At 44.3% G+C, this 11,032-nt stretch overlaps 1 protein-coding gene across 1 annotated transcript in view; it reads left to right on the plus strand.

The window, feature by feature from the left end:
* The window catches only part of LOC138979130 (kinesin-like protein KIF20B), an 87,016-nt gene that overhangs the window by 37,104 nt on the left and 38,880 nt on the right, over nt 1-11,032 (plus strand). Inside the window, exons 20-26 of the mRNA XM_070351940.1 lie at nt 5,430-5,644; nt 6,016-6,207; nt 6,394-6,447; nt 7,011-7,244; nt 7,717-7,878; nt 8,556-8,756; nt 9,211-11,032. The exon at nt 9,211-11,032 is cut by the window's right edge and continues 341 nt beyond it. Coding sequence (XP_070208041.1) covers nt 5,430-5,644; nt 6,016-6,207; nt 6,394-6,447; nt 7,011-7,244; nt 7,717-7,878; nt 8,556-8,756; nt 9,211-11,032 — 2,880 coding nt within the window. The remainder of the gene's footprint in view (nt 1-5,429; nt 5,645-6,015; nt 6,208-6,393; nt 6,448-7,010; nt 7,245-7,716; nt 7,879-8,555; nt 8,757-9,210) is intronic.

Raw genomic sequence — 11,032 nt, forward strand, 5'->3', positions numbered from 1 at the left:
GGATAAAGGGGTGATTGTCATTTTACAGGATAAAGGGGTGATTGTCATTTTACAGGATAAAGGGGTGATTGTCATTTTACAGGATGAGGGGTTATTGTAATTTTATAGTTTCTGACATGTGCTGGTCATAATGAAGTCTAATTATCTTGCTTACAACATAACATATGCGTAATATTCTTTTTTCTCTTTTTTCTCTTTTTCTTCCTCAACTTTTTCTTCATTGTCTGCCCTATTTTAGTTTTTAATCGATTTTCGCAACACATTTATTTATATTTGTAATTGTGTTTGCTGTGTAAAACGTGTGGTTTGAGCAAGGATTTTTTTGTGAAGCAAGGTTTGGAGCAAAGTCCACGACAAAAGGACTAAGAAAACCACATATCCATGACAATCCCATGCCCCACGTTTGAGTGGAACATTCAAGTTGTTGTTCCCAGCCTGTTAATGCTGCAGTTTTTGACTCCAACTAGTATAAATGCAACTTGTCTTTTACTTGTCCGCATTTATCAGGCCCTATTGCTACGTTAAAAACACAATAGCTGTTATTTAAGAACAAAATAACACAAAATCCAATATAGTATTTGTTAAATAATTTGGCCTTGAGTGTCACTTACAATGGATAATTTTCTACTACCATATTTCTGAGACTATAAAGCGCTTTGTTGTAAAAAGACGCAACCCCCACTTTTACAGTTAAAATAGGACAAATCAACACAATATACACTTTCGGTATATTGGTGCCAAGTCAAAGGAAGTTTACAGAGTAAAAATATGTTTGCACCAGGATGTGTGGTGAGATCAAAGCCAGTGCATTCCAATAGCTGGTTGGCCTTGTGACCTTGGGTCAATGACCAATATCATGCAGCGACATGAGACCAGCTGCCTGCACTAGTTTACAGACACTGATTCTTCTGGCGCAGGGGTCAAAGTTGAGAAAAAAAATGCACCTTATAGTCATGAAAGTACGGTAGTCGTTTTGGAAAGCAACAAAGTTTTATTGGCAAGGTTATATTTTAGTAACTGTTTAAATAGTTTAGCCACAGACATTTTAGCTTCACTCTTCAAATATGGACCATCAGTGTTTTTATATGGAATGTCAGTTTTGTTCCTAACTGTGATACAGAAATCCACATGGGTTTGATCGGCAAATGATAGACTCACGAGAAACATAATATTCTACTGAAGTCATCATAACTTCTATTAACAGCTGAGTAAATAAAAGGTGATCATTACTTATTGTATTTCATACATTGTAGATCACATTTCAGAAGTTGTGGGTGTATTTTATAAGCTGTAGATCACATTTCATAGATTGTAGGTCACATTTTATTGGTTGGTTCATATTTTATAAGGTGTAGAACAGATTTTATAGATTGTGGGTCACATTTCATTGGTTGGTTCATATTTTATAAGGTGTAGAACACAGTTTATCAGTTTTGAAAGTGCAGGGGATGTGTGAATGTTTGCAGATATTACTCCGCTGTTAGATAAATGATTGTGCCAAGTGTGCATGTTCTGTTCTCCTGGTGTGTGAATCATGCTTGTGTTAGTCTTGTAAACTTCATCAATTTCCTTGATCATGTAAATTCTTCTTAATTATGCCAATGCCTTGTTGAAACAAATTAGCATATTACTGTTTGAACAGCAGCTTTGACCTTTTCTATTTCAGTTGAGTTTTCTCTGGAGGAGAGCTTATAGCCTTTGAACAAACCGTCTTGTAATGTATCTGGGAAAGGTATTCAAATCAGTGACTGAAATAGTTGTAACCACTTGAACACTGCTTGTATTTACACCTGTTTTGAATTTTTAATGCACACCAGTGTCTTTTAGTTTTAATGATGATTGTTTGTCAGTAGAAATAAAGATGATTATACTGACGGAATATGGAACTTCTCTCTCAAACCGAACGTTGAACGGCATACAAGACAATGCTCACAGCAGAGATGGTAGAAATCGGGTTGAAACTTCTCTTCAGGAATTGCTGAAAAAGGGATTTTTATTAGACTTCCTGCATTTTGAAAATCTTCAGGAAGAGAAAATGGCATGGAAAAAATGAACTAATAATTGCAAGCCAGTCTTCCTTTGAACATTCTCAACTTTTATCCTTGTATCAAATGGATAATGAAAAGAAACAGATTGATATTGCCCGGAAGGTTTTCAGAAAGAACTTTTCAATTGACTGTCATTCAGCACTGATTTGATGCTGCCTAAAACCAGATACATTACTTTAAAATGATGTGGATGATTTCATTACCAATTAGGTTTCTCTGCTTAGGCATTAGTCTTATGTTGCTCAGCGGATGGGTGGACTTGTTCATGTGTTGTTTGAGGTTTTTTGTTTTGTCGGTAATGCCATTTTCTCTCTCTCTCTCTCTCTCTCTCTCTCTCTCTCTCTCTCTCTCTGTCTCTCTGTCTCTCTCTCTCTCTCTCTCTCTCTCTCTCTCTCTCTCTCTCTCTCTCTCTCTCTCTCTCTCCCCCCTCAGCCTGTACATGTATCTACTTTGAGTGTTCATGTATTTGTCATCTCCTGATCTTAAGCAGCAATTTAATGATAAAATATTGCATAAGAAAGGAGAAAAGCGTATTAAAAAAATCAAAGGAACAACAAATTCACATGCACACACAAACGGATGCGCACGCACACCAACAACGCATAATATGCACAGGTCATTGCATCCCAAAACGCACAAGAAAATCAGTTGATTAAAATCAACAAGGGTAACGTGTATGGCAGAGTTAAGGTGGGGGAAATATGCAGCAGAGGCAGGCTGTGAGCACAAGTGTATCAAAGTGCCAGTCGATCGAAATATCCTACTCCTTTATTAGTAATATTACTACTATTCCTATACAGTATACAAACAAACAACTGAATGGAAGCTCCGACTCCACTCCATTACAAGCTTTCTGAATCGTTTTGTGCACCCCGTTTTACGCTCAGACACACACACAAATTGATTCATCTTTCACTTCAAGTAAAAAATCAGCAAGCCATCGCTCGCCGATCTTCAAGACCCACTCCGCCTCACAAGAGGTTAACAGAACGATTACATTTCTTCACTAAAATAGCATTACTTACCTGATGGAACACACTTGCAATAGCATTCAAGAACATTAAATGCCACTTACAGATCACTTGAATTGCTTTAGCACACATGAAGTAAACCACACACCAGTTCTCATCATTTATTCAACGCCTGAGCCATCGGGGCCCCATGTGATCCACTTTATTCATACATGACCTATTGAGTCTACATCTAAAATAGCACGTTATTGTGTACTTTGTGTCTAAAATACAACAAACGTCTGCAAGTGACACAAACTGAGCGGTGGCGGTTGACTTCAAAGAAACTAGCAATTTGCAAAATAATTCGTCGGCTGCTGCAGTGGTATGATAATGATGATTCAGCCCAGTGTCAGCAGGGGAAAAGGACTGGCTGACAACATTTTGCGTATGGGATCAAATTGCAAAGCTGTACATGTACTCTATCTGAGCAATGTACAGCTGGCAGTGGGAATATTCACAGAAGGCAACTTTGTTGTAATTGTTTACACCAACATAGAACTGACAAAGCTGCAGGTGACACAAATACCGCTGTCTACTATCCCCCATTACGCAAGGGAGAGAAAAGAGCTCAAGCCCTTAGAATCGGAACACAACTAACCATCGCAATCTGAGAGGGACGAAAAAGACACGTCGCGATCGTGAACACCCAGCAAGCGATTTGTCTCAGCAGAGGAGAAAGAATGGAAGAGGAGATTTGTGTAGGTCACCATAGGGGGGCCCCACTGTACTGTTTATGCGCATACAGTGTTCCCAGACTCTGACCTGAGATCAAAATATATATAGGTCCAAATGTCCTGGCTACATTAAATTGTTCTGTTTGAAGACCTAAGAACATGTCATAAGTATTGGTCGATCAGGGGTCGGAACAATGCATCAGATCAGATAAGTATGGGTCAGTGCAAGTTACGAGGCCAACTCTGTGTAAACAATTATACACATGCATGTGATGAGATAAGTATGGGTCAGTGCAAGTTACGAGGCCAACTCTGTGTAAACAATTATACACATTCATGTGATGAGATAAGTATGGGTCAGTGCAAGTTACGAGGCCAACTCTGTGTAAACAATTATACACATGCATGTGATGAGATAAGTATGGGTCAGTGCAAGTTACGAGGCCAACTCTGTGTAAACAATTATACACATTCATGTGTGCAATGCATGCACACGCAGACAGAGCAAAATGAGTTTATCTTCATCTTCTTCAATGTTCCCGTTGCCATGCTAGACTGTCAAGGTTGTTGATGTGATGAAATCTGCAGTTTGCCGCAGGGACTCCGCTGGGCCCCACAGTTTCTCCTTTAGGTCCACCATCTGAATTTATCTCTGAAGCACTTATATAGAAAGTAAAAGACAGAAAACTGAGAAAAGTTACCTCAATGCATTACATTTATTATGAATGTGGTTTAAAGATACAGTAGATGGAAGGGGGGGGGGGGGGGTGGATGGGGTGGCTGGTAGCTCAGTGGGTAGTGCCCAGGACTGGTGATCCTCAGATCACAGGTTCAAATCCAAGACGTGATGGACACTGGTCAACTTTATTTGATGACTCACATGGTATGTATCATGTCCCACCCCGGTGTCACCTCTGGGGCGGGTATATGGTTGCTCAGTTGAAAGACTTGTGATCCTTGGGTCATGAGTTGGAATCCAGTATGGACAGACACAGGTCAGTTGTATGTTATAACTTAGAGGAAGTATCCATGTCCCACTTTTTTATGAACGCCGTGGCTTCAAACAGACCTGTCATACTGCCAGAAGCACCGGCCTTGGTAGAGCCACTCTTTTTGTTACTGGACTTCCACTGAGAGGAATAGACCTCAAGTTCACAGAAATGGCATGATAAAGTTTAAAATGTAAAACAGACAACATTAAAATGATTACTGGTCATGGCTATTTCTGAGTATCCCTTCAGAACGTTGTCCTTTGTGCAGACTGCAGGTGAACTGTTGCGGTAGTAGAGTCGCATTCAAGACGTCGTAAAGCCGTTGAACATTACTGGTCATGGCTACTTCTCAGTATCCCTTCAGAACATTGTCCTTCCGGTTAGAAAGTCGCCTTCAAGACAGACATAAAGCCATTGAACATTACTGGTCATGGCTATTTCTGAGTATCCCTTCAATCAGAACATTGTTCTTTGTGCAGACTGCAGGTGAACTGTCGCGATTAGAAAGTCGCCTTCAAGACGTCGTAAAGCCGATGAGCAATACTGGTCATGGCTACTTCTCAGTATCCCTTCAGAACATTGTCCTTTGTGCAGGGTAATTGTTGCGGTTAGAAAGTCGCCTTCAAGACGTCGTAAAGCCGTTGAACATTACTGGTCATGGCTATTTCTGAGTATCCCTTCAGAACATTGTTCTTTGTGTAGGTGAACTGTCACGGTTGGAGAGTCGCATCCAAGACGGACGTAAAGCTGTTGACGCCAATGGCGCCCTCAAGACATGTCAGGAGGAGCTGGCCATTGCTCGCAATCGCCTCAAGCACGAAGAGGAGGACTTCCAGCAGAGAGAGAAAGCGCTCATCCATGGCTACACCGCCGAGATCAACAACCTCAAGTCTCAGATGGCCTTACTCAAGTCTAAGGTATGGTGACACTTCTTGGGGTGTTGTGCAGTCTGTGTGTCTGTCTGTGTGGTGTGTGTTTCTAATTGATAAGATATTTAAGACTTATCTGAATGGATAGAATGTTCAACATATTTATAACAAGACCTTAATCAGTTAGCATTGCGATATAACTTGTTCTGGATAGATAATTGATTTGGCTTTCTCTTCGTATGTAAACGTTGCCAAGTTACGCCTATTCGGAATGTTTGTCGATTTTTTAATTGGTACCTGACATTTTTGTAATACTTTTTAAGTGCATAACATGTCCTTATCTGTATGTGATTGTGTTGACTTTGCGTCCACATTTCTCCAAGGAAATAACAAAGCTGCCCTATGTTTTTTGTCTCAAGAACCTCGGCAAGTGTGCGGCCACGTCGCCGATGAAAGCGGCAACGCCCGAAAAGTCGAGGTCCCCATTGAGACAGCGACGGAAGGTGCAGGGGGGAGGGGCGGGGAGGAAGAGGAAGGGGGCGGAGATGGAGGAGAGCATGCGTCTTGACTTGGTGCAGCAGATCAGGGACCTGCAGTCAGTGATGAACAAGGTAAAGTTTCTTGTCTGTCTGGTCAGGGCAGGCTTGACTTGGTGCAGCAGATCAGGGACCTGCAGTCAGTGATGAACAAGGTAAAGTTTCTTGTCTGTCTGGTCAGGGCAGGCTTGACTTGGTGCAGCAGATCAGGGACCTGCAGTCAGTGATGAACAAGGTAAAGTTTCTTGTCTGTCTGGTCAGGGCAGGCTTGACTTGGTGCAGCAGATCAGGGACCTGCAGTCAGTGATGAACAAGGTAAAGTTTCTTGTCTGTCTGGTCAGGGCAGGCTTGACTTTACTTTCATGTCCACAGACCTGGGAACCCATATGATTTTGCCATAGTTTGTACGCATGATTGTCTAGAATACGAACAGTACAGTCAATGGAGAGAAAAAAACGACGAGAAAGATTCCTAGAGTACTTTTCTTCACAAGCGCATCCCGAAGCCGATCCAGTATTTTGACACATGATTACAGTTTTTGTCGGTAAACATTGAAAAAAAGCATTTGTTTGGGGTTCCCAGGTCTGCATCAAAAGAATCTGTGAGAATGAAAGTCGCTTGTTCATTTCAATGCTTATCATTTCAAGGATGAAAGTTGTTATTCTCTCAAGTGCCAGGAGAATCGTTCCGAATAACTTGCACTTACTCTACGTATTACACATGTTGTATGCATTTAGAGCGCTTAATTACCTTTGTTTATCAGATGTCAAATTATCAGGTAATATCTGTGCATTATTCTGTGTTGCTGGTGTTTGGGTCACGTTACCCTACACCAACATACATTTTTGTTTGGCCTAATCATATTCTCTCCCTCACAGAGCGGCAGCGTGACGTCAGAGGTGCGGCAGAAGCTGCGTGAGGCGTGGGAGACGGCGGAGGCGGTTCACCTGCAGCTGGAGGAGAGGGGGGAGCTGGAGGCACGCCTGGAGCAAAGTCAGCGCGACCTGCAGGAGCTGCAGGGCAAGTTCGAGGAGTTGAGCTCCGCCAGCACCGAGCTGCAGCGACAGCTCGACAACAAGAAAGAGCTCCTCACCGAACTCACCGACAATCAGGTACACACTCGACCAAAGAGAAGCGTCAAAGAGACACCAATTCAAATCTCCGCAATTTTGCAGATTTCCGCGAAAGTAAAACTTTAAAAAATGAGGGACAAAATAGTGGGTTTTTTTACATGCACATTCTATCTTTTACAAGAGGGGGTTAAATTCATATTTACAAGGCCAAAATGCTTCAGCTTCCGGGGGCGTTGGCCCAAGACCCCCATCACCAGGGGCTCTGCCCCTTGACTCCTGCGTGGGACCTACACGGCCACCTGGACCCCCCGCGTTATCTATTTCCTTCAAACGCTTTTTTCCTTGAATGGATTGCCTGAAGATGCAACATCTTTAGCTCTGGGTTGGAGAAGAGACTTTTCAAAGCAATACCTTACTCAAGTTGTGACCTTGACATTCTTGTAATTCCTTTCAAGGCAATGTGCCTTAAACCTTTATCCCTTGTAAAATAAAGTTTGTTCATTCCTTCCAGTCGGAGTCAGCTGAGCTGCGCCAGAAGCTGAGGATTGCAGAGTCATCGGCCGAAGACCTGGAGTCGCGACTTACGGCGGCCAAACAAAAAGAACTAGCGGCCGAGGCCAGCAAGTCTGAGGTGGTGACTGCACTGAGAGACACCAAGGTGACGCTCACACAGGTGAGATGTGCTGATTGGAGGAGAAGCTGGTTGTGTTACATTGGTCCCTTTTGAACACCTCCAAAAGAGGGTCTTCTTCCTCTTCCTCTTCTTCTTCTTCTTCCTCTTCCTCTTCCTCTTCTTCTTCCTCCTCTTCCTCTTCCTCTTCCTCTTCTTCCTCTTCCTCTTCCTCTTTTTCCTCTTCCTCTTCCTCTTCCTCTCGTTCGCTCCTTCTAGACATCCACTCCTGTGGCACGCATGAATGCCGCCGTCTTCTTTAGGGCGCCAAACAGCTTCTCCTAGGGGGGGTCTCATCCAAAAGAGAATGAAAGTTGCTTGTTCAATTCAGTGCTTATTCTCTCAGGTTCCAGGAGAATGGTTCCAAATATATGTCACTTACTCTATGACACATGTCGTATGTGCTTACTTCCCTTTGTTTATAAGACCTCCAGAAATGTGAGAAAACCAGGCCTTAAAAAAGAGGGAGTCCTAAAATAGAGGTAGATTTACACAGGTTTACAACAGAAATTCTCAAAGTAAAGCCAAGGGAGGAAGTCTTAATAATTGGAGGTCCCAAAAAAAGAAAAGTAACCAACCTACCGACCATAATTTCTTTTGGTCTTGTCATCAGAAAAAAAAAAAAAAAAATCTTTCTCTCTCTCTCCCCAATTTCTAACTTGTGAATTCTGTTTGTTCAGCTGGAGGCCAAGAAGAAGGAGAGCGACCTTGAACTGGATGACCTGCGACAGACGGTGAGCTCGGTGACGGACAGGAGCACCGTGCTGCAGAGCGAGTGCGACACGTACAAGCTGACCCTGGACGCTCGCAGCACCAACTTCGAGGCGGCCGTGGAAGAGAAAGACCAGCTTGAGGAGAAGGTCAAGGACCTGGAAGAGCAGGTCAGTTGATGTGGGCCGTCACTAGGAGACCTACAGGGGAAGATTTCTCCGCCACTTGCTAGATTTCCGCCATTGCCAAAGCGCCAGAGATCATTCTTGAGATCTTGGGTTGCATGATTTTGCATACATTTGTCAAGAACACACCAAGAAGCACACATACAGGCGTGAGAGATGTCAAAGCACATTCTTCACACGTTGTAATGCAGGAATAAGGTGATTCACACATTTGTGGTATTTTTCCAATAAGAATCCCAAACTACCAGGAATGAAATCAGCAATCGTTTACATTTTTTTAGTTTTTATACTCCGGTTGATATTTTGATCGAGCAGTTTCTTCGATGTTCTTTAGTCACTGAGTCAGTATATTTTCACTGTTTATTTAGCAGTCACTCGTATCATATCTACCTGTTCACATGTTTTAACACTGGCTTGTCCCTTTGTCTATTGCCCACAGGTAGAGAAAGAGAAGGCAGAGGCAGAGACGGCCAGGGAGAAAGTGGAAGCACTGGAAACCGTCGTCGCTGAGCTCCGCTCAATGCTCAGCCAGACCGCAGGCGACCTTGAGTCAAAGTCAAAAGAACTGGCAGAGCTCGGCAAGGAGACAAAGGATGACGGTCGACTGGCAGCGTCCAACGAAAGCTTGCTGAAGTCCGCGCTGAGTGAGGCCAACGAGTGTCTGCAGCAGAGAACTCAGCAATGTGAGTACCTCCAGACGCAAGTCTCGGACAGCGAGACCAGAATGGTTGATGTGGAGGCAAGGAGAGGGGTGGAGGAGCAAAGGGTCTGTGAACTGGAAGCCAAGCTCCAAGCGGTAGAGGGAGAAAAAGATTCAGCCATGGCGCACAACGAAGAGCTACAGAAGCAAGTTGCAGCGGCCAACCAACAACTTGAAGAACTACGGCAAGAGCTAGACGCCCTCAAAGCCAGCCATACTTCTGCAGAAGATGCGTTGACAGAGCAGAGAAACAACAACGCCGCAGTACAAAAAGAGCTGGAAGCACTCAAAGTGAGCCACAAAGCTGCAGAAACGACCTTGACAGAGCAGAGAGATAACTACGCCGCAGTACAAAAAGAGCTGGAAGCACTCAAAGTAAGCCACAAATCGACACAAGACGCCTTGACAGAGCAGAAAGACAGCTTCGGCGCAGTACAAAAAGAGCTCGAAGAGCTGAAACTGAGCCACAAATCGACACAAGACACCTTGACAGAGCAGAAGAAGCTGCGATCAGACGCGGAGAGAGAGCTGGAGAGGACAAAGCAGATGTTGGAGGAGCTGAAAGAGAGCGAGTCCAGTCGCCTGCACAAACTGCAGAGCCTTGAGAAAGCCCAGAAGGAGGCCCGGCGAGTGCAGGAGAAGAAGCTGACGGAGGCCCGAGAGGCCCTGGAGGCCAGAGAGAGAGAGGTGCGGGAACTGCACGCATCATTTGCGCGACTGCAGGAAGAGGCGGTGCAGTCGGACACGCAGGTGACACAGCTGAGCGAAGCCACCATGGAGCTGGCAGACCTCCGGTCATCCCTGCACATGCAGACAGCTCTGACACACAAACACAAGGAGAGCGCAGAGACTCTAGCCGCGGAGAAGGCGGAGCTGGAACAACACTTGGATTCCGTCACTCAGGAGCTGCAGAAGCTTGAGAAGGAGAAGGCCAACCTGCTGGAAGAGATGAGCGTGCTGAAAACACGCGTGGCACAGACGGAAGCGGCCAGCAAGGAATCGACCGACAAGCTGACCTCAGAGCTGTCACAGCAGAAGACAGCCGTGGAGAAGCTAACCACAGAGTTACAGCAGCGACAGCAGACTACCAAAGAGTTTGACAGCTATGAAGAGAAGGCTAGAGAGGAGCGGGCAGAGTTTGAAAAGAGACTGAAAGAGCTAGAAGCAGAAGAACAGCGGTGGAGAGAGTCACACCACAAGGTGAGGGCAGAACTAGACACTGCAAAGGCTGCTCTCTCCCAGCTCCAAGACTGCAAGTCCAAACTGGACAAAACTGTCCTTACTTCATACGTGAAAAATGAACGAAGCAACAGTGTGGATAATGAGAAGGTGGAAGTACTAGAATCCCACTTAGAAATAGAAAAATCGAAGAACTGTGAACTACAGAAACAATTGAAAGCGTTGTGTTTGATCGACACCGCCACAGATGCCCCAGGTTCATCACGACGCTTGAGAAAAGAGAAAATCCAGGCAGAGAGCGATCTTGCCAACGCTCGATTTGAGATGGAGAAACTGCAGGGACAGGTAGAGAAACTGCTGAACGTCAAGGAAACGACAACCA

The sequence above is a fragment of the Littorina saxatilis genome, linkage group LG10 (genome assembly GCF_037325665.1).
Source record: "Littorina saxatilis isolate snail1 linkage group LG10, US_GU_Lsax_2.0, whole genome shotgun sequence".
In the NCBI taxonomy this organism is placed as follows: Eukaryota; Metazoa; Mollusca; class Gastropoda; order Littorinimorpha; family Littorinidae; genus Littorina; species Littorina saxatilis.